This window comes from Phascolarctos cinereus, unplaced genomic scaffold, assembly GCF_003287225.1.
Source record: "Phascolarctos cinereus isolate Bilbo 61053 unplaced genomic scaffold, phaCin_HiC Scaffold_4;HRSCAF=312, whole genome shotgun sequence".
Classification (NCBI taxonomy): domain Eukaryota; kingdom Metazoa; phylum Chordata; class Mammalia; order Diprotodontia; family Phascolarctidae; genus Phascolarctos; species Phascolarctos cinereus.
In genome coordinates, this window is record NW_027555847.1 from 701,063,030 (window position 1) to 701,087,055 (window position 24,026).

The 24,026-nt window shown below is 41.1% G+C and overlaps 1 protein-coding gene across 6 annotated transcripts in view; it reads left to right on the forward strand.

The window, feature by feature from the left end:
- RPH3A (rabphilin 3A) overlaps positions 1-24,026 on the forward strand; it is a 171,760-nt gene that overhangs the window by 36,914 nt on the left and 110,820 nt on the right. For 5 of the 6 annotated variants that reach the window (XM_078154322.1, XM_078154321.1, XM_020978074.2 and 2 more), the window contains exon 2: positions 12,333-12,428. In XM_078154322.1, the coding sequence (XP_078010448.1) occupies positions 12,352-12,428 (77 nt within the window). In that variant the 5' untranslated portion in view covers positions 12,333-12,351. Of the gene's footprint in view, positions 1-12,332; positions 12,429-18,846; positions 19,005-24,026 lie in introns of those variants that run through there. The other variant, XM_078154325.1, reaches the window with a different exon arrangement.

A 24,026-nucleotide genomic window follows, 5' to 3' on the forward strand; every position in this document is an offset into this window, starting at 1 on the left:
AAGAGACAGCACACAAAAGGAGGCAGGAAAGGGAATACCAGGAGGTACCTGACTCAAGGGCATCTTGTTCTGTGGAGTTGAAATCAGGCAAAGAGGCATATACAAGTAGAGAGAACTCAGAGTCTGGTGTCTGTCCTCTCTAAAGGAAGGCGTTGCCTACCCTCTAGTCCTCCAATCCGAGGGTAGGAGTGGCTGAGGGAGGTAGTGTCAGCCAATGCTTGTGTTAGCAGCATGGTGGTGAGATTAGAAATGATCGAGCTTAACCTGGAAGGGCAGGTTGTTTGATGGAGTTGATACCAGGCAAATCAGTGGATGAGAAGTGCAGGATTTCTGACACAAATCAGTTAGGTGAGCTTGGGCAAGTCATTAGATCTCTCTGAGCTCTAATTTCCTCATCTGTCAAATAAGGGTAGAAGTAGTGGGGTATAGAGGATAGAGATGTGCCCTTAGGATTGGGAAGACCTGTATTCATGTCCCATTCCTGACATATACCAGTTGTGTGATCATAGGCAAGTCACTTAACTATCCAGCTGTTCAAGGCTATTAGTCATAATTACAAGCAACTCACTTCCTTTCAAGGCATCATGATAAAATGGAAAGAACATTCAGTCTGGAATCAGAGGGCCTGGGTTCTAGATGTTGTTTTGATACTTACTATATTTGTGACAAGTTGCTTGACCTTTCTAGTCATAGATTTCTTCACCTATAAAATGAGAATATTGGGCAAAATGCCTTTTCACATCCTTTCAGTGTTAGCTTTATGATCATGTGACTCATTAAGGCCGCACATTTCAAATCAAGACTCTCAGAATAGTCCAATTTTGAGAAACTTCATTCAGCCAAAATTTGACTCCCTGAATTTCTTATTATTCGTGTCATTCAAAAAATAATGAACTTGGACTCCATCATGGATATTGATGTCTATGACAAGTGAATGGCACATTGAGCATTGAACATGTTGGGCTTGTGGATGGATTCAGGAAGCACACACAATTCTCTTAATGTGGATAAAGTGAGGGCCACTGTATAAATCAAATTAGAAGCAGGAAAAATAATTAAGATTTAGGTTGAAGGCTAGAATATATAATTTCACTGGAGTATATGAATTTAAGTTTAATCAAAATGTGATAATAAATTGAGTTCATTAATTCATTTTTAAAAAGACCGTTAGTAATAGCAAGTCACAGATATTCATTGATGGGAGAAGTTTCCACAATGAGAGTTCTCTATTTTCCCAGGTCTGGACCAAGAAATAAAAGCAAATGCAGATATTAATACTCATGGTACCCACTTCACAGGGTTGTTCTGAGGCATAAATGAGACCCTGGAGAGAAAGTGCCATATAAATCTTAAAGTAAAATATATTTATTAGCTATTATTATTTAGGCATGGTTTGGAATAGTCTTTACTTTTATTGATATGAACAATTGAGAGTTGATGGTGTTTACCTCTGTGGACCCTCTTATCTACAAAGACAGTAGCATGGATTCTTTGGCAGCTCCTACCTCATATGGGTACGTGGCTGACACGTCCCAAAATGCTGGATATAGATTGCTGTGGTGACTGTAGCCTTCTGGGAAGGCTGTCAAGCACTACAAACACTGTTCTTTGATTTTGCTAGAGGGCTGTGGTACAATGGAAAGGGCATTGATTCTGCAATCAGAAGACTTGGGTTCAAATCCTGTGTTTGATGCTCGCCCTTGTGACCATGGACAAGTCATTTCGTTTCCCTTAGCTTCAAGTTTCTTGACTGTAGCATGAGAGAGTTGGCTTTAGATAGCCTCTAAGGTCACTAGCAGCTTTAGAACTATGATCCTACATTGCTCTCAATGCCTCAGACTCTCCAGTGTCCTCCTCACAGGGTCACAGACAAAAAGCTGGGAGGTTCTCCTGGTACAACCCCATACATTTTACAGATGAAGAACCCGTGTCCCCTTCAAAGTCATGTGGCTTGTCCAAGGTTACAGAGGGCTTAAGGGGCAGAGCCAGGTCTTGAACTCAGTCCCAGTGACTCCACACAGTCTCCTCCACATCACCACATCACCTATTTCTTCCTTCTATTTCCTCAACCATGTTGCCTCCCGAAAGCATGTCAGTTTCAAAAAAGCACATTAGGCTGAGGCAGGCATATAAATCCTCTCTCCCTGACGGAAAAGCCAAACCAGCCTTTTTACAAATACAAAGGAGGCAGAAACGATCTTTTATTGTAATTAATGCCAGCCCTCTCAGCCCAGCTTTTAATGCTTCTACCTCATTTGTCTTATTAAGTATTTAGTTTTTTTCCTTTTAATTAGTTTTGTTTATTGTCACTGAGTTTTAATTGCCTGTGCAGTGTTTGAAATGCTTTGTTGAGGCCACATAGCTACAGTCTCTTGTTCTTCCCTGTGGCTTGAGCAAAGCTGGTTCATCAATGTCAATTAATCAAAAATACTACTTAATCATCTATATGTGCCAGGCACTGTACTAGGCACTGAGGGATGCAAAAACTGAAATGAAATCATGTCTGCCCTCAAGAAGCTTATATTCTATTGGGGTATCCGGGTGGGAAAGGGCTCCTAGTAGCCTTTGACTGATTCAGAAAAGCCTGGCTGAAGAGGAGGGAAAGCCGTAGAAACATATCTGGAGGCAGGGGGCAGGCTGGACCAGTAAGTTTGGTAAGGGATAGTAGCATCAGGGGCTTTATTTCTGAGTACTTCAACCATTCTTTCCTGGAAAGGAGAGAAAGATGGAGTACAGATCAGGAGATAAATCTGGCAAATCTGTGATGTCAGTGAAGTGTGTCTTTAGTTCCCATTCCTCCTCTAAGGTTCTTCCCCCACTTAGTCTTCCATCCCTCCCCATTCCCTAAATAACTGTCCTTCTCACAGCACTGCTTCCCCCAGGCCTGGACAGACAACAAACTTTATTTCAGCAATTCAATTCAATTCAACTGACATTTATTAAATGTCTTCCAATGTGTCAAGCAACCTGAATTAGTGTATAGGAAGCCAGCCTCAGAGTCAGGAAGGCTTGGTTTAAGTCCTAACTCTGACACAAATGGGCTGTTTGGCCCTGGGGCAAGTTACAATCTTTCAGTGCTCAGAGAAAGTGCCAGCTCAAATTAGCAGGGTGAGTTTCCTCACCTAGAACTTTCCTTTACCAGTGAAATCACAGATCTAGTTTCTATCCCCATTTGCTAAGCATGGAGGTTACAAAGATGGAAGCGAAACAGTCCCTGACTTCAAGGAGCTTACGTTCTACTGGGGACTAACAGTACGTACTTAGAACATTAAACATACACTATATGCAAAGCAGTTTCTAAGTGGAGAATACTGGGAAAGGGAAGATGGGTTAGGGATAAGCAGAATAAGATCATAGAATTTAGACCTTGGAGGGGCCATAGAGATCAATGTCAACAGAACCCCAGAAATGTGTAGTGGAAAGAGCACCTGAATGTCAGGAGACCTGGTTTCAGATTTTCGAGCATTGAATTTAGACTTGGAAGTGAACTTTGAGGTTATCTGGCCCAACACTATCATTTTACAGATGAGGAAACTGAGACCCAGGGAGGGGGAATGATTTGGCTAAGGCCACAAAGGTAGCAATGAGCAGAATCAGGCTTCAAACCCAGGTCCCCAACTCCAAATTCAGTGTTCTTGCCACTTAGCTCAGCTCTGGCACTCACTAGCCATGTGACTCTGGGCCTTTGCCCTCTGATCTTCAATTTCATCATCTGTAAGATACTGATAAGACTATTTTTACTGAAAAGAGTGTTGCAAAAAAAAAAAGCCCTCTCTGACCCTTTGAATAGGCTTAGAATTACAAATTATAAAAAACATGCCTCCTTGCCTTCCTCCTCCTTTCCTGTAACCATTTGTGGTTCTGGAAAGTAATAATCTTTTTTAAACTGAAAAGGACTTTTCTTTCACCCTATCTGGCATAAACCAGGCAAGGGTGTCAAATCTTTGCCATTTGTGGTCTCAGTCAGATGCTGAAAGAATCTTTGGGTTTCCTGATTAGAGAGGCAAAAACCCCCTTATTTGCACCTGCTTGAGATTTTGTTTATAAGAAACAATATGAGTGCCTTGCATGAGTTGGAGTTGGAGGGATATGAGAGGGTGATGGCAAGGGGCTGACCTCAGCTCAGGCAAGCATTGTTGTTTAGTTAAAACAAAGCACTGAAATCCAGCCGGTCAGCACCATGGGGAGCACCCATCATAGGAGCCCTGGAGAATTGGATAGTGGCCCTCGTCTTTGGAGATCTGTAAGGGATCCTCGAAGACATTTAGTTCAACCTCTTTATTTTACAAATGAGGAAGCTAAGACCCAAAGAAGTTAAAGACATTCTTTTTTTATACCACTGAGTCACTTTGGACCCCAGTTTCCTCATTTGAAAATTGAAAGCTTTAAACTTTGGTCATCATCTGCTGGCATTTATTAAGCACTTTCTATGTGCTAGCCCCTGTCCTAGGCACTGAATAACATCAAAGTCCTTTCCATCTCCAAATCTATGATACTATGTCCTACTAGTGTTTTCTCCTGGAATGGTAAGCTTTTTTCTTATTCCTCTCTCCTGAACAAATGAGTCTAGTCATAAGAGCACTGAACTCAGAAGACATAAGTGTGAATCCTGGCTCAATTACTATGTACATCTGTGTGACCTTGGCCAAGTCATTACCCCTCTTTTGGCCTTGCTTTCCTCATCTGTAAAATGATGGGGCTAGACTAGATGACTTCTAAGATTCTTTCCCGCTAGTAACACAAATTTTTGAATCTTTCAAAAATCTCTCCTAGAGCCCAGGACTGAATTTTTCTCACAGTACATTCTTGCAGAAGAGGCAGAATTTTTGGTGTAATTGATGGAAAAATGTTCTAAAAGTTGGGGAGACTTGGGTTCAGGTTGTACTTCTGATACTTCTGGGCTGTGAGATCCCGGACAGGCCACGCCGCCTCTCTGTGTCTTAGGCAACTTCCTAAGATTATATCTTGCAGAAGATTTATTGGTCCCTAGGAATGAAGTAGTGTCCTCACTTGAAACAATGGAAGCATAGGTCTAGATGAAGAAACTAATGTGTATATTGAGTGAATGTTGACCAAATGGGATTCTAATAGCTTGTGTCTTGAGCAAGACAGTTGTTTTGTGAAATTATGGTTGGTGCAAAGAATGACCAGCAGGGGAAACTTAAGGGACATAGGGCCATAAGTTTAGAGCTGGAATAAATAATAGGGGCCAACTAATCCACACTTCTCATTTATTTGTTTGTTTGTTTGTTTATTAAGTTGGTTGATTGTCATCCTTCTTTTTCAAAGGGGACCAAAACGACCTCACTATGTTAGGGTCAAGGTACAGTGTGTCTGACAGTGGCTGATCAGAGTGATACCATCTCTGAAAGCTCTACCACAGCTTGGGCACAATAGTCTATATAAATACGTGGAGTAGAAATGTCTCTAAATTTACACATCTCATGCTTCATTTGAGCTACTGCAGAGTAGGAAACTGAGTCCCAAAGAGGTCAAACAACTTGCCAAAAGGACATAGAAATCAAGTGGCAGAGTTTGGATTCGAACCTGGGTTTCTTGATTCCAAAGCTAATGCAGTTCCACTGCCCCACAGTAAAATGTAATCTCAGTGGGTGATATGAAGCAAAGGTTCTGCATTTTGCAAGAGGAACCCTGAACATTCCAACAAGCACCGCAGGCAACAGCCCTACATGATATAGATGGAAAATTAGCAACTGCACTTTTCTCCCCATCTCCTTTGAATCCAAATATCTAGAGGTATCCTATATTCCTTGTACTGAGATGGGCCATTATCCAGTCAAATAGGAAGGAGAGCCAGCTTCACTGGAGTGCTCGTTGAACAGGAGTTACTGGGCATTGGCCAAAGAAAGCAGAACCTTAGATAACCAGGCAGACTCCTTTCAGATGACCCTCCTGTGGTCTGTCATAAAGTTAGCCCAGCCTGCAGAAAGAACACAGCTGTCTGCTGCTTGGTGAAGCTTCCTTGGGCTGCCATGGCTGGGGGCAAGAAGAGGGGGGATGGGACTCTTTGGGAACTTTTGCAACTGGTGGCTGCAGGTTGTGCTGTTAAGTGTTTAACTTCCTCAAATTGAGGCTGGAGATCCTGAGGATCCAGAGCTCCAGTTATGGCTTCCAAACTTCCCACAGAGCACAGTGGCTTTTTTCCTGCAGTCCTGCTGTTCCCCTAAGTGCAGTATAAAACCTCCAGCAGAACAACCTCAGTGAATAAGATTTAAATACCTTCAATTCCTGGGGAAAGTAAATGGGCTTTAATTAGGTTTTTCCAGCAGAAACAGTGACCAGTCCATGAGCTCAGAGGTTAAGAGGGAGAGATAGCTAAGTGAGAAATGCAGATGAATCTGGGTCTGGCCATGTGATAAGGGGTCAAAGAAGCAAAGTTGGCCCTTGTGGCGTCATAGAATTAGAACTTGAAGGGATCTTTGAGATAATGTAGTCTATTTCCTGCCCCCTCCTCTGTCCTTTTTTTTTTTTTTAAAACAGGTTACTGGTATAGTATGCATTCTCCTTATGGGCAGGGGCAGGGACTAGTTCACTTTTGTCTTTATATTTCCAGTGGGTAGCATCACACCTGTTCCATAGAGGAAGCTTAATAAATACTCATTCATTCTTGGATTCAGCTCAATGCTGTGACCTGTCAGAGCTACCTCTGACAGGTCATGCAGTGTATAGAGTGCTGGGCCTGGAGTCAGGAAGATCTGAATTAAAATATGGCCTTAGACACTTACTAGCTGTGTGACACTGGGCAGGTACTTGACTCTGTTTGCCTTGGTTTCCTCAATTGTAAAATGGAGATTATAATAGCACCTAACTCCCAAGGCTGATGAGAGGATTGTATTTGAGATAATGAGATAATGATTTTTGAGACAGTATTTGTAAAGTGCTTCACATAGTCCCTGGCACATAGTAGGTGTTATATAAATCTTTTTTCCTCTGTCAAGATCCTTCGGGATACTTATAGTCATGTACTGTTATCTATACCTCCTATCTTTAAGCTCCCAGTTTAAGCCTTTATCCAAGTCATTGGGTTTTTCTAGTTTGACTGGACCGATGGTGTAGGGAGTAACTTCCCCTACTCCTGTAGACTGGTAATTAGACAGTTGCCTAAGGCACTGGGTGGTAGTGACTTGCCCAGGGTCACACAGCCAGTATGTAGTGGAAGCAGGGTTTGAACCCAGATCTTCAAAATGTTCAACAGCTCAAGGTATTCCACTGATGCTTCCTCTTGCCTTATTGACATAGAACCATTAACCACCATCATTGAGTTCAATCACCTGATTGGTTATGAACCCATTTAATTCTATTGTTCTCTAATCCATACTCCTCCATCTTCTCCACAAGGATAATATGAAATATTTTGTAAAGAAGTTTTGCTCAAAAATCTAATTAAATGGGGGCAGCTAGATGGTGCAGTGGATAGAGCACCAGCCCTGGATTCAGGAGGACCTGAGTTCAAATCTGGCCTCAGACACATAACACTTACTAGCTGTGTGACCCTAGGCAAGTCACTTAACCCTATTGCCTAGCCAAAAAAAAAATCTAATTAAATGCTATCCATGAAATTTCCCCTTATCTACTAGTTTAGATGTCAAAAAAGGAAATGAGGTTAGACATGCTTGAAACCACACTGGCTTTTTTTTGGGGGGGGGAGGGAGGAGAAATCAGGATTAAGCAACTTGCCGAGGGTCACACAGCTAGTAAGTGTCTGAGGCTGAATTTGAACTCAAGTCCTCCTGACTCCAGGGCCAGTGTACTGTGCTACCTAGCTGCCCCTATACTAGCTTTAAATTTTTAAAAATTGCTTCCCTTTCTATGTGTTTGCCAACCATTGCCTTATGAATATTTCCCAGAGTTTTTTGAGGAAGTCAAAGTGAAGAGCCTTGGCCTATGCAGGCAGTTCTACTGTAACTTGACATATTTGTTTCCCCAAAGTGGCATGCTGTGCAAAATGAAGCAATAAAAACCACAAAGCTTATGGGGAAATGGAGTTAGGAGCATGATGTTCAAAAACTTCATTAGTGACACATAAAAAATGTGACCTATTAAAAATGTAGCACAGTTTTATACATGTTAAATGGTTTTTTTAAAAAAAAACAATATTACAATAAAGGGTAGTCACGTTGGAGACGTTGGACTGCTGCTATGCCTTGCCCTGGTGTTGTTGTGTTTTTGTCGTTGGTACTCGAAGAGGATCAATACATCCTGATCATGGGGTCAAGGTACTGTGGCTGCTTAGCCCAGCAGAAGCTCAGAAGGCTTTACCACAGGTCAGGCACAATAGTCCATTTAAACAAGTGGGATGAGGATGTCTCTTCATTTGCTTATCTCATAGCCCCTTTGTGCTGCCCTGTGACCTGTACTGCCTGAGCAGGCTGGGCCAGGGCCAGCTGAATTTCTGAGTCTTGGTGTCAGAGTCCACATCAGAAGGAAGGGAGGGCATGAATGAGCCCTTCTCCTCTTCTGGCTCCTCCTACACCAGAAGATATGTAATAAATATGGCACTTCTCTTTGACAAAAACCTGAAGTTTGCCTTCTGAAGTGGGCTTTGGCGGTGCAGCTTAGGAGTTATTGTGAAATGATGCTGTTTTCTCCATTCTCATGGAAGAAATCTTACAGAAGCAAACTCAAAATTTGAGTTATGCTCAAAATGTTCCCCAATATACCAATGATGTTGGAGTAAATTTTCGTTTTTTGAAACATGCATTATAGCAGAACTGACCACAGTTTGTAGACTTTGTTCTCTTCCTTTTTAAAAATCAGTACAACAGCCTCCATTTTTTTTTTTTTACAGATGAGAGAATTGTGTCTTGGAAAGGTAGTGGGATTTGCTCAAGCCTCCACAATTAGTGATACAGCCAGGACTGAAACTTAGGGCTTTCTGACTCCACGGTTCAATTTAATTTAGTTCAACAAGCATTTATTAAGCATCTAATATATTCAAGATACTGTGCTAGAAAATTAGACTGGATACAGAAAATAATAAAAAAAAAATTCCCTGCTCTCAAGTAAATTACTTACGTTCTGCTGGAGCATTACACACACAAAAAGATAAGAAAATGAAGGATAATTTGCAGAGGGAGAATACACTGACACCGGGAAGTTCTTTGTAGGGGGTGGCATCTGAATAGAGCCTTAAAGGAAAATAAAGATTTGAAGAGTCTGAGACGAGGAGGAAGAGCATTTTATGTAGAGGGGATAGCCCAGGCAAAGAGGGAGGCTGAAGATGGAATTCTGAGTCCAGGAAACTGCAAGTAAGTCCACTGGGTTGGAATGTTGAGTGTATAAAGGGGTAAAAGGTAAAACAAATCTGGAAAGTCAGACTTTGTAGGTCTTTGAATGCCAAGATGAAGAATTTGTATTTTATCCCAGAGGCAATAGGTAGCCATTAAGGATTCTTGAGCAGAGGAGTAATAGGATCAGACATGTGTTTTTGGAAGGTTATTTTGGCAGCTGTGTAGGTCATTAGAGAAGGGAGAATTTAGAAAGCTAGAGTACAGTTAACAAGCTATTATCTAGGGAAGAAGTGATGAAGGCCTGAATTAAGGTGGTGACCATGTGAATGCAGAGAAGCAAACAGATGTGAGCATCTCCAGGGGTCCTGTTAGGGATGCTCAACAGATACTATTTGTCTGTTTGTAATAGTATTAGCTAGTATGAATGCTTTAAGGTTTGCAAAAATCTTTTATAAGTATTAAATCATTTTATCTTCAAAACAACCATGGGAGGTAGGTGATATTGTTATCCCCATTTTACAGATGAGGAAACTGAGCAGACCAAAGTTAAGTGACTTGCTATGGATCACACATCTAGGAAGTATTTATCCCCTTTAAGAGATGGAATAACCAAGGGCAGCTAGGTGGTGCAGTGGATAGAGCACCAGCCCTGGATTCAGGAGGACCTGAGTTCAAATCCAGCCTCAGACACATAACACTTAGTAGTTGTGTGACCCTGGGCAAGTCACTTAACCCCATTGCTTAGCCAAAAAAAAAAAGAGAGAGAGAGAGATGGAACAACCAAAGCACAGAGAGGTTGAGCAAATGACCCAAGCTCACACAGCTTGTTAAAAGCAGAATTGGGCCTGGGCTGCAGACCTGAGGACCATGCATCAACAGAATAATACTGAGTACTCAGGAACTGTCAGCCCAACTCCTCACATTTGCTTATGGACAAGCCACACAATCTAGATAGATTTTCACAATTATAAAAATAATGCTGATCGCCCCTGGCATTTTCCAGAGGTTGAAATGAACATCTGCAACTCATTAGCACTAAAAGAGTTGGTATTTTATCCTAAAGATAACAAGGTACCAAAAAGAGGTGCTTGGGCATAAAAGTAACTTGGGCTGATCTGAACACAAGGACAACCATGTGAGTGAGGGCCTTGGAGGGTCTCCAGAGGCCAGTGTAGCCGTCTTCTGTGGTACCCAAAGACTAACATATACTGCACCCATGCATCTGAGCTTAGAATGGGACTGTGTTTGTGTGTGTGTGTGTGTGTGTGTGTGTGTGTGTGTGTGTGTGTGTGTGTGTGTATGTGATGCTGGGGTGCTTTCCCAGTTGGGCAATGGTGTTTGGAAATGGGGGCATATGGGAGCCTTCCTGGGCTCTGCCAGAAGTGCTTGATTTCTGCTGCAAACTGGAAGCAAGACATTCATATGTAGGTTCAGGCTAGAGAGCAATCCTGGAAACCTGGTCTTGCCCTATTGTATGGGCCCTTAGCTTTCATTTTCTCCAGAGATGGGAGGAGACATCAGGGGCAGGAGAGGAATCCTGCTAATGCTTTTATCTCCAGTGATAATGAGATGCTGAGATTCATTTCACCAGATTTTAATCACTGCAGAAAGAACTCTTCTAATCTGCTATCAGACACATGCTGCCAGATTCATCTTCCTAAAGCACTTCTCAGATTGCTCCCATCCCCCACTAAAACCCCTTAACTGCCTTATCTTGGTGTCCTGAAGGAAGCACAGAGCTTTACATCACCTCCTTCCCCACATACTTTGGAATCAAGGCAGACTGGGCTACTTACTTTTCTCAAGCACATCTTGCCCTCCCTTTTCTCCAAGCCTTTGCTTATACTACTCTGCCATTAGGGAATGCCTTCCTTACCCCCTCCAGTTATCCCCCTCCTCGTTTCTTGTTGAATTTTTACCTGTTCTTCTTTACCTAGCCTCCTCCAAGACACTTTCCCTGATTTTACTTCACCCATAGGGAATCCTCCCTCCTCTTGAAGCCCAAGCACACTTTGTGGCAATTTGCTTTTCCTGTTATTTCTTGGATGTAGAGAACTCCTAGTGGAAATTTTCCTCTACCAATTCGTATCTCCAGCTATTCTGAAAGTTATAGTCTTAGAAAGTTGCCTAGGGCACCAAGAGGGTTAAATGATTTACCCAGGGTCATAGGGCAGTAGGTAATAAAGGTGAGACTTGAACCCAGGTCCTACTGGCCTGAAGACAGCTCTATCCAGTAAATCAGGTATTCATCATTTGGCATATCCTCACTTTGATCAGAGTAATTTATTTCCTTATTTTATCTCCTCACTAGACTGACAGACCCATAACAATACTATTAGTGCCTTATTCCACTAATAGAATTTAAATTCCTGGAGGGAAGGGAGAGGCTTATTTTTTATATTTTTCTCCCCAGTGCCTAACATAGTACCTTGCACATTGTTGTTATTGTGGTTGAGTCATGACTGTAACCTCATGAACCATGAGCCAGGCCCTTCTGTCTTCCATTATCTCCCAAAGTCTGTTGGGGCCATCCCCAGTCATCTCGATCCCAAATGGCTCCAGTGAGGCTGGCTTGCACACCTCTCTTACTTAAATCCAATTCACTTGCAAGTCATAGTATCATCTTCCTGATGTCATGGTCCCTGTTTGAGAATGAAGGACAAATAACAACCCCAAATTTGTTCAAGCTCATGTTAGTTGCTTCCATGACTCTATCCTCTGCCACCCTCTTTTCCTTTTGCCTTCAATCTTTCCTAACATCAGGGTCTTTTCCAATGAGTCCTGTTTTCTCATATGCAGCCAAAGTATTTAAGTTTCTGCTGTGGTATTTATCCTTCCAAAGAATAGTCTGAATTAATTTCTTTAAATATTGACTGATTTGATCTCCGCCTTGCATATAGTAGGTGCTTAATTAATGTTTGTTGAATTGAATTCTACTTCTTTGAGCAAAAATCCATACATGTCTAGTGAATACTTGCTGAATGAATGAAAGAGTGAATGAATAAAAAAGAAAGAGGAATGAATGAGTGAATGAATTATTTGGTGAGTGGTTACTTACTTTTCTCATGTGATCTCTTTCAGGAAACCCCAGCATCTGGCTATGACAGACACAGTGCTTAGCAACAGTTCTGATCACTGGATGTGCCCCAATGACAGATCCATGGCCCTCCGCACAAGGTAAGCTGCTACTTATTCCTGGTTATGATTTGGGGAGAGGGCATAGATTTTTTTCTTTAGAAAAAAAAGAAATAAAGACTATCTTTCCCAGCACCTTCAAACTAGGTAGATTTTTACAGTGAGAAGTGAGTCCCAATTCCACACTGGTTGTATGACTTTAAAATGTACTTCAGTTCACTCTCAGGGTCCTAAATTTTAATCCTGGAATTCCAGTGAGAAGAAAGACCAGTATGGGAGAAAAACCATGGCCCTAGGACTCAGAGCACTTAGGTTCTAGTCTTGCTAAGTTAGTTCTTGCTACACTGGAGGATTTAGCAAGGGTCTAAGAGAGGGCAACAATGATAGTGAGGGATCTCAGTTCAGTCATTTTTTCCATCATGTCCAACTCTTCACGACCCTACCTGGAGTTTTCTTGGCAAAGATACTGGAGTGGTTCGCCGTTTCCTTCTCCCACTCATTTTACAGATGAAGATACTGAAGCAAACAGACTAAGTAACTTGTCTAGGGTCACACAGCTATTAAGAGCCTGACACCAGATTTGAACTCAGGTCTCCCTGACTCCTGGCCCAGCAATCTATCCACTGCATCACCTAGCTGCCCAAGGGACCTCAAAGTCATGTCATATAAGGCTTAGTTGAAGCATGTAGGAATGTTTAGCCTGGGGAAGGGAAGGAGTGGGATGGTGGAGAGAATACAAGACAACCACCTTCAAGTATTTGGAGGGCCATCATGTGGAAGAGGAATGAGATTTGTTCTACGTGGCCCCAGAGAGCAGAACTAGGAAGAATGGGCAGAAGTTGTAGAGAAGCCAATTTAGGCTCAGTGGAATGAAGAGCTTCCTACCAATGAGTGATCTCAAGTGAAATGGCTGCCTTGGCAAGTGTTGGGTTCCCCCTTCCTGGAAGGCTTAAAGAAGAAATCCCTGGTTGAAAATATTATAGAGAAATTTCTAGTTCAGATAAGAGTTGGAATACAGGAACTTTGAAGTTCCTCTCAACTCTGAGATTTTGTGTTACTCCTGACTTTGATACTTGTTGGCTGTCTAAGCTAGGTAAATCACTCTTTTACCCTGGGCCTCAGTTCATTCCCCTATAAAATGAAAAAGGTCAGGCTGGGTAATTAATAACACTAACAACAATAATGACGATAATAATGGGAAACAGCTAAGATCCAAGAGTGGAACCAAAAGGCCCTACAGGGGTGACATCCCTATGAACTCAAATAACAATATATTGACGAAGAAGCATCAAACAAATGGCCCAACCCAAGCAGATTTGTTTATAGAAATGGAAGGGTTTATGATACCAAGTCAGGATGAGGTTGTTGCAACCAGAAATTGCAGATGGAAGCCTGTATTTATTGGTTATTCCAGATTATGCAGGGAACCAATAGAAATGGTGTACCGTATGACTACTGCCTACCAAATATCTCGCAAGATGTATTCTGGTGGCTAAGATCATATGCCAGAAGTTCAATATCTTTCCTTCATAAACTAACAGATGACAAACCCCTGTTTTGTGGTTAATACCCTCAAGATATCTTTGAGAATTAAAGAGATGAACTATACCAGATCAAGCATATCAACACATACACATCTGTTGTCCAATCATAACAACTTGAATGACAACCTTTGAAATAGCTCTCCCCATACCAAATACTCATAACCTCCAAGCAACATAGAATGAAAATATATCAAACTATAGAAGCCTAGCAAACTAGGAATATGACTAAGATGAAGTACCGATCATTCATCTTGTCCTGTTTGCTATTGGAGTTTTCCTGAGGATGCTTTCAGTGAGCCTGCAGAAGATGAGTATAACATCCTAACACTTTCATCCAGCTACAAAAAGCAGTTATTTTTCCTGCCTTTGCAAAAGTCTATAGAGCATTCAATATGAAAGAATGATAACAGTATAGGAGCTTGTCTCAAGATCATTTCTATCTGAACCCAAGTGAGACTAGATGAGGTTGAGATAATAACAACGATAATAATAAATCAAAGTCACATGAGAACAAGATGAGGTATGTGTCGTTCCTAGCATCCTCTCTGCTACAGAAGCAGTCTCCAAAATGCTTTGGTGATCCTACAAAAGATCAGCTTACATCCCAACACTTTCAATGAAATGAATGTATGAATAAAGCATTTATTAAGTACTTACTATTTACAAAGCACTAGAGATTCAAATAGAAAAGTCAGACAGCCCTTGTTTTCAAGGAACTCACAATCTAACGAGAAAGATAACATGTATAGCAAGTTTTAGCTACAAATAAGATGGAAAATCCCATGGTCCATAGGATGCAGGGGCAAAGGAGATGGTCATGCCTCTTCTTTAATGTCATTTCCACTGATAAAATCCTACCATCTTCTGATATTGAATCACATGCCAAGATCAAGGACGTTGGTGCCAAGAACTTTCTTTTCTGTGTCTCTGGTGGCTGTGGCCCTCACACCTGCTGAAGCAGTGGCCAGGCTGTATCTACATGGTGATGATAACTGAAGGCACTGGACTAGAAACATTGCTATTCCCAAGACTCTTGGGTTTAGAGTCCTTGGTGTTTCTCTATTAGGGTCTGAGGGGAGATGGTGGTCAAGGTAGTGGCTTGAGCTGCTTGGTACCTGCTGCCTTCTGTCTCCCACTCAGAGGGTCCTGCTCTTGCAGCTAGACTGGCTCACCTTCCCAGTGAGTGACTGTTGGTTGCCAGTTGGTAGGAATGGTTAGCCCTTTCTCTATAGCAGTCACCTCCCCAGAGGGTATGCGTGAAGGCTGGGACAAGTGGTCTAGGGAGTGCTGCACCCCCAGGGCTCTTGTGCTTACACACATATCAGTCACAGTTTGCAAGCAGCTACTGCTGGTGGTGGTGAGGAAGAAGGGATCCCTTCTCAATAATAATTTGTTGATGTGTCAAATTGATAATTAAAATATGTATATACATATAGGATACACGCATATAGAATTATACACATACATATACACATATCTTTTAAAAAGCCAATGTGGGAGGGGGAGAGAAGACAACTGGAAACCAAAATGATCTTGTGGTACCACCTCAAATTATAGATAATAAATTGGCATGGAGAAGAAATCATCTCAAAAGCAAATGGCCCAGAAAACCAAGATGGCCCTTCTGCAATGCAGCACATATTCAAATGAACAGAATGTTAGTAATCTCTGGCACTCTATAATCTACTTCACAGACTATAAAAATGAAGCAAACAAAAGAATATGCATCTCCGCAGTACTCTACAGAACACTAAATTAAGGGATAATAACAAGATATCAATTTGTCCTGGGTCCATTTCTATGTGAACCACATCAAGATGAAAATTAGATAAGAATAATGATAATGATAGCAACAACAATAATATCTGACATTTCTGTGATTCTTTACGATGTGTAAAGTGCTTTACAAATATCTCATTTGATCCTTACAATAACCTGGAAGGTAGGTGCTATTATACCCATTTTACAGATGAAGGGACTGAGGCACAGAGAGAGTGAGTGACATGCCTGGGGTCACACAACTAATAAGTATCAGAGGCAGAGTATGAACCCAGGCTGATTCCGACTTCATTTTATGATTAGATTTTGTTAAAAGTAAGGTTACCTCTGAAAGCAAAGTGGGTTCCTAAAGCCTACATTGGGGTTCAGTATAATGTGAAGAGAACATCTCACCAATTGAAAAATGTGTCTCTATTAAATGACCAGTTGTCCAGAGGGTAAATGGGATTAAAGGTGAAATTTGCTTTGATAAGTGCCAGTCATTTAAAATCTCATCCATCAGGATTGCGTTAAGCCAATACGAAATCAAACAATTGCTTTCCATTTATATTGGTGTGATTCAAATAGTCCATGACCAAGTTCATGAACGTGCTCCTGAGAGCTTACCGAGCATCTTGACATTCGAAATGCCTCCAGTCACCTTTGATTGCTTTTGCTTTTTCATCAGATATTAAAATTATTTTTCAATAAATGATAATGGCTAGATAATAGCCATCCTGGATGACGCCAGAGTTGCTGCAGTGGTAATGGGTAATGCAGACATTTCTAATGTCTTTCTCAAGCAAATTAATAAATCCAGCTTTAATTAACATCCAGTTGGACACACTTGCAGTTTATGCAATTGCCAATGTCTTCATTTCTCTGCTGCTTTTGATCCAGCATGTTTGATCAGCTGATCATTTCTGAAACTGATGGCTAAGGGCATGCAAAATCCCAGAATCTCAGCATCGGAAGGGCCCTCAGAGGTCATCCCTGCACAAGACATCCCCCTATGATGTCCCCCAACAAGGGACCCTTCAGTCTTTGCTAAGAGACCTCTAGCAAGGGGCACTCCACTGCGTCCCTAGGCAGTCCTTTCCATTTATGACTCATCCTCATTCACAAGAAGTTTTTTATGGACAGAGAGCCTGGATTTGCTTCTTTGTGATGACTACACATTGCTTCTAGTCTTTCTCAGTGGAACCAAGTAGAACAAGCCTATTCCCTTTTCTACATGACAAGCCTTCCTCTTGAAGACTACTCTTATGTTCCCTCGGCCCCTCCCAACTCTTCCTTTCTCCAGACTAAGCATTTCTAATTACTTCAACCTTTATATGGCCCAATCTTAAGCCCTTTGGTCATCCTGGTTGTATTCTTTTGGACAGTCTCCAGCTAGGTGGTACAGTAGATAAAGAACTGAGTTCAAATCTGGCCTCAGATGCTTACTAGCTGTGTGACCCTAGACAAGTCACTTAACTGATATTTGCTTCACTTTCCTCAGTTGTAAAATGGGGAAAATAATAGCACCTATCACTCAGGGTTTTTATGAGGATCAAGTAAAATATCATTTTAAAAGCGCTTAACATGGTGCCTGGCACATAGTAGGTGCTACATACGTGCTGGATGCTGCTGCTTTGGCTGATTATTTCAGTTTATCAATGTTGACAGCAAAGGTGATATAGTGGTCAGAGAAACAGATTTGGTGTCAGTGGGCATGCTTTTAAATTCTATTATTGGCTTTTACTCCCTGTATCACCTTGGGCAAGTCACTTGTCTCCTCTGGCTCTTATTTCTTCTTCTATAAAGCAGGGTTGTTGTATTTGGTGGTGTCCAAGGTCCCTTATAGCTCTGAATATATGGTCTTGTGATCTTTTCCAAAGCTTTGACTCCTGGAACGGAACATAGTACTTTAGATGTGGTCTGACTAAGGCATGGACAACAGCTCTTCCTTTTCAATTCTTCCTCTTTGTTTCCCTAGATTCCTTCAAGTCTCAGCTTAAATCTTACTTTCTACAGAAGTCTTTTTTTTCCCATTTTTATTACCACTAGTATCTTTCCTCTGAGATTATATTCCATTTGCACTGTATATAGCTTGCAAGTACAATTATTTCTAAGTTTTCTCCCCTATTAGAGTGTAAGCATCTTGAGCTCAGGGACTCAGTATTGCCTTTGTCTTTCTTTGTATCCCCAGTGCTTAGCATAATTCTTGGCACATAGTAAGTTCTTAATAAATTTTTATTGACTGACTCTCATCCCTTTATTCTTGAACTTAGTCTTTCTTCATGCAGCTAACCATTGCCCAGAAGAGGGGAAAAGGTGTTGCAAATAAAATGGGCACTTCCAGGTTATGCTGGTTCTGGAGCCAGAGGGAGTCTGCCCCTATCTATATGAGAACCACGTAGTCCATTGCTATACAGTGGAGAATTACACCCCAAATTCTGGTGCTTCATGTTGGGCATTGGTAACAAGATGTGGTTCATCTCTAGGAAGTCTATGTGCTAAGTTTTTGTTCCCAAGTTATAAAATCACAGAATATCAGAGACAGAAGATTATCTTAGACATTGTCTATTTCATTCCATAGACTGGAAAATGAGAATCATAGCGAAGAAGTAACTTGCTCAAAGACATGGCACTGGAGAATGCTAGAGCTAAGACTAGACCTGAGGTCTCCTGACTCCTAATCAAATGTTCTTTCCATCATACTGAACAACTATCCTCTATCCTTGAAGCATGGAGTGCAACAGTTGGGGACTAATCAGTATTAGGTTATTTCTATATTTTACTAAAACCATCAGTCAACTGGCCGTTGCTAAATGCTCAAATGAGTGGTTGAACTAAATTGATGGGCATGACAACAATGAGGCATTATTTGACTGAGCTGACTGGACTTGGCATACCTGTGCAATTATAGTCTTGTTTTTGGTTCAGAAGGAAGTAGGTCATTACAAGTTATACTTTGTGGTTGTTGCTGTCATTAATTGGCATTACTGTTTGAAGACATTACCACTACGTGTCTTTTTCTAACCTCATTTCTTGTTTCTTTTCCTTTTCTCTCTTTTGTCGGCTTTTGGACAGTGAAAAGGAGCAGTAAGTATTCTGTGACATTTACCTTTCTGCTGACTGTCTTTTGCCTGTTTTTTTTTTTATCAGTGTGGTATGCTCCTACAGAGAGAAGACAGAGGTCAAAGAATAAGCATCTATTAAAAAAAAAGATATTTGTAAAAGTTCCCAGAGACTCACAGCATTCAGAGAAGTTTCAAAAGATTTGGCAGCTTCTTCAAAATCCTGGGGAGGGAAGCAGATGTGGGATGTGGAGGTGGGTTTAAGATTTAGTCCTTGATAATAACTTGGCCATGATTGGCAGCCAGTCTCTGAGGCCTTGATTTCTTTAGCTTCACAACAGGAAAGCTCCCTTTGATAAAATAAATGCCAAGTAGAATAATTTCTCTTGGTAATAACAGAATGATGGGCACACACCTTACAATGCAGTTTGCTGAGCACATAATTTCCATCCCAGCACAAAAGGTTATCTTGCTTTCCAATGGAAATGACTTTGAAGCAAAGGGCAGATGTGGTTGAGGGGTCAGTTTGAATGACCCAAACTAGGAAAATGGGATTATCTTTTCACATACCTACACCTTCAAAAAATGCAGAAAACACATCCAGCCTCTATATTTATTACTTCTAATTGAGCAAAACAGCAGTTCATTTACCTGGACCTCAGTTTCCTCAGCTGTAAAATAAGGGGATTGGACTGTATAACTTCTGAGGTCACTTCTGCTTCTGAATGTCTGATCTTATACTCTCTAATGATGATGATGGCAATTCATTTGAATTCAACACACATGTATAAGCACCTACTATATACACACATGTATTAAACAGCTACTATTTGCCAAGTTTTGTGGTATTATGGGAACAGCACTAGACTTAGAGTTAGATGACTAGGATTTGGTCCCAGCTTCCTCCACTTGCTAAATGTCTCTAAGTTCTCTCTGAGTTCTAGCATCCTTATCTGCACTAAAGGAATTTATGTCCTGATTTCCTTCAGGACTCAGCTCGAATGCTACTTTCTGTAGGAGGCCACAGGTTGTTAATGCCTTCCTCTCTAAGGTTACCTTGTACCTACTTTGTATATATCTTCAGTATACCAATATATGTACCCATTGTCTTTTCCCATCAGAAGAAGGGTTCAGATACCAGTTCTGCCCCCAATTGTAAATGCTCTATTTAGAGAATCCATCAGTCCGTGTATAACATCTCACATGTGTAGACTGGTTGGACTACTCTGGGACTTCTCTGATTTCTAAACCATGTTCCCTGTTGGGCAGGCTTTTTAGCTTCCTTTTGTGTATTGTCTTTCCCCATTAGACTGTGAGCTCCTCAAGGGCAGGAGAATCTCTCTGTTTTTGTATTTATACCCCCCAGTGCTTAGCATAAGACCTGGCACATAGTAGGCACTTAAGAACTGTTTATTGACTGGCTGACTGGAAAGAACGCTGGATTTGGAGTCAAGAGGATCTGGGATTAAATCTTGGCTATGAAGCTTAGCAACTCTGCAAATCTGAGTAAGCCTTTTAATTTCTCTCATTCTCACTTTCTTTATCTGGAAAGTGGGGTTAATAATAGCATCCGCCTCACAGTGTTGTTGGAAAGATCAAATGACTCCCTGCTCAGTAAACTCTAGTGACTCTATTTGACCTCCAGGTCATATAAAATATACATATAAAAATAAATTAAATGTAAAGGTCTTCATAAAAAAAAAGATCAAATGAGGTCAACTTGCAAATCTTAAAGATAGAAACTGGACCTGTGGTTTCATTGGTATGGGAACTCCAAAGTTGAGAAGACTGCCCCTATCAATTCAGGTTAACACCTTCTCTATCCATCATGCCAGGCTGTCTTTTCATTGTTACTCTAATACACATGGAAATACTTTTTGATTCAAAGCAATCTACACATATAAGATAATATTCATGGAGTGATGGATTCTTTACATAGATAATTCATAGACAGTGGTTGAAATGGTACTTGAACCAAGTCTTCTAACTCCAAATCCATCATATCATATTGATACTCATGTTTGTAAGGACTAGAGGCATTGAGGTAAGAAAAGTGGGTAGGGATAATGCCTGGGGTTGACGAAGGTGGCTTAGGTTTGTGAAAGATCACCACAAGTAAGCGTGGCCCAGAAGCAGTCTTGGTCTCAGGCTGTTGGCTACTTGTGTCATTCCATTGGAGTGTTGGAGTAAGGGGAGAGCCCCTCACCCCACCCCCAATGCAGGAAGAGTGGCTTAGAGGAGGTACCATCTCCAGATCTTTCAACCCCTTCCTAATAGACAGCCCATTAAGAGCCTACCTCACCATACAGGAGAGCTTCCAATTCAGCAAGCAAAGATTTCTGTCCAAGGTACTGTGCTAGTTTCTGGGTACACAGAGACAAGGAGTTTATATTGTATTGGGGGATATGAGAGAGAGAGAGAGAGAGAGAGAGAGAGAGAGAGAGAGAGAGAGAAGAAGAAGAAGAAGAAGAAGAAGAAGAAGAAGAGAAGAAGAAGAAGAAGAAGAAGGAAGGAGAAGAAGAAGAAGGAGAAGGAGAAGAAGGAGAAGGAGGAGAAGGAGAAGGAGGAGAAGGAGGAGAAGGAGAAGAAGGAGAAGGAGAAGAAGGAGAAGAAGAAGAAGAAGAAGAAGAAGAAGAAGAAGAAGAAGAAGAAGAAGAAGAAGGAGAAGAAGAAGAAGGAGGAGGAGGAGGAGGAGGAGGAGGAGGAGATGGAGAAGGAGAAGAAGAAGAAGAAGAAGAGAAGGAGAGGAGAGGAGAGGAAAGAGGAGAGAGAGAGTGCATTAACACCTGGGGAAGTAAGGAAAGTCTTCTCATAATGAAGGGACACCTGAACTGGTCCCTGAAGAAAACTAGGGATCTTAATAGATGGGGACGAGCAGGGAGTGCATTTCAGGCAAAGGACATTGCTTGTGCAAAGGCTCATTGGTGGGAGAGGGAATGTTTCATTTAGATGTACTTAGACAGATTTAGCCCTGCAGTTATACAGTAATTTTTCGGCTGCTGAGGAGGCAGGTACTGCCATATAAGTGAGTTTTCCAGATATTTGAAAATACAAAGCATTATTTTAGCTTAAACACTTCTCATGAAAATCTATTTAAATGTATCATTCATATTCTTGCCTTCTCAAACCCAAACACAATTTAATCTGTCCTTAATGCCTCAAGATTATCATTATGATTGTCAGTGCTTACGCAACCCATGGTCACACAGTTAATAAGTTTCAGGGGCAGGACCCAAACCCAGATCTTTCTTACCCCAAGACCAGCCTCTATCCATTATATTGTTATGCATTTAGGTGGCTCCCACATGTCTCCAAACATAGCCTTGTGGGAAGACCACTGGGCTTGGAGTCAGTCTTATCCCTGCAACTTATAGACGACAGGATCCTGGACAAGGCCTTTAAGCTTTCTGGACTTCCATTTCCTCAACTGTAAAGTTAGGATAATGACATTTCTCCTAGCTACTTCACTGGGTAATTGAGACAATGATTTTTGGCAAACTTTATAATGCTATAGGAATAATAACACTCTCAGAATCTACTGAAGTGAGTAGGGTGATTTTCCCCTACACTAAGTAGCCCCATCCCATATCACACTTGGACCGCTGAGATCGTTGAGTTGTGGTGTCAGCTTTTTATAATTTTTCTGTCGCTTTCTCTCTGTTATCTCAAGTGAGATATTACAGTCGATCTTCAATGTTCACAGGGGTAATGTTCCTAGAAAATAGTGCAAAAGTAAAAAATACAAATGGGAAATGGGGGTTAGGTTCCCATGACCATCAAAACTCTAATCTGCATATAAATCTTAATAGCAAAACATTAATTCTGATAATTTGCACTTTTCGTAACACAGTAACCATGAAATAACCCATAAAAGTGCGGCACACAAAATAAAGTTGATAACACGCAAAATACTTTTTCTCACTAGTAATTCCCTAGAATTTTGTGACCTTTCATGCTAATACTTCAATTTAAGAAAACATTGATTTCAGATAATATTCACTTTTCATAACACACGAAATCTACAATATCAAAAATACTTTTCTCCTTTTTGCAGATATAACAAATTGGCCACTTGTTAACCCCGAACCTGAGGCCAACTGCAGCTGCAGACATTCTGGCAGGAAGTTTATCTAACACCTTTATTTTCTCACTGAATCACTTTGCACTGACTTTCCACTCTTGGGCTTAGAGCTCAAAAGACTTGCACCACACTTTGGGGGCATAATTGCAATGCAAAACAAATTTTCAAAGCAAACAATTAAAATATGTAATGAATGCATGGGGGAGCTCTTTACAAGGGTAGGATGGACAAGATCAGTGACATGCCTACTAGCATACAAACTTGCATACATACCTCTCATTTATTTTTCTGTACTGTGAACAGTCTCAAATGTGCATAGTTGCCAATGCAAAAGTGAAAATGAGGTTACTAAGGAAGTCACAGGAATGTTTGAAATTGCAAAAGTTAAGTCCGTGAATGCTGAGGCTTGACTGTATTTGTAAAGTTATTTTACAAAGTTTGTAAAGATATGATGTTTGTAAAGTTATAAAGTTCTTATGAAGTACTTAGCACAGTGTCTGACACAGAGCAGACACTCCCTTCCTCTCTCCCTCATTAATTAATTAATTCTCAGGGCTGTCAATGGGCTTTCTTCTAACATACTACTCCTAAACCGCTGCTCCTAATATGCTGTGGACTGGAAAAGCAGATGACCAAGTATTATTAGGCTTATGCCTGGCACATAGAGGGTGTTAGAGTAATTATTACTGAATAGATGAAGTAAAACAAGAGTAAATAGGATCTGAATGAGAGGTACCCTGAGTCAAGTGCATGAGCCTTTGTGAAGGAACTCTGTAATATTTGTCAAATGGCTGTGATATGGATGGAAGCATTAGGCTTATTGTTTCATGTGGCCCTGGAAGGCAGGACAAGCACACAGAGAGTTAGAGCATGGCATCAAATTCCAACCCTGCCACTCACTTAGCTAGCTGTGTGACCTTAGGCAACTCACTTAACCTCTCTGAGCTTCAGTTTCTATATCAGTAAAACTATTAGATGATGTCAAAAGGCTCATTCAACTCTAAATTTTCTGATCCCATAATCCACTGGGAAGGATAGAGGCAGATCAATGGAAGAATTTCCTAATGATTATGACAGTGAAGCAGATTTGATTGCATGATTAGGTAGTGAGTTTCTTGTCAGAAGAAGGATCCTAACAGGGACTATGTGAAAACTTGTTGAGTGTATAAAAGAGAAGGTTCTTTCTTCAGGTAGG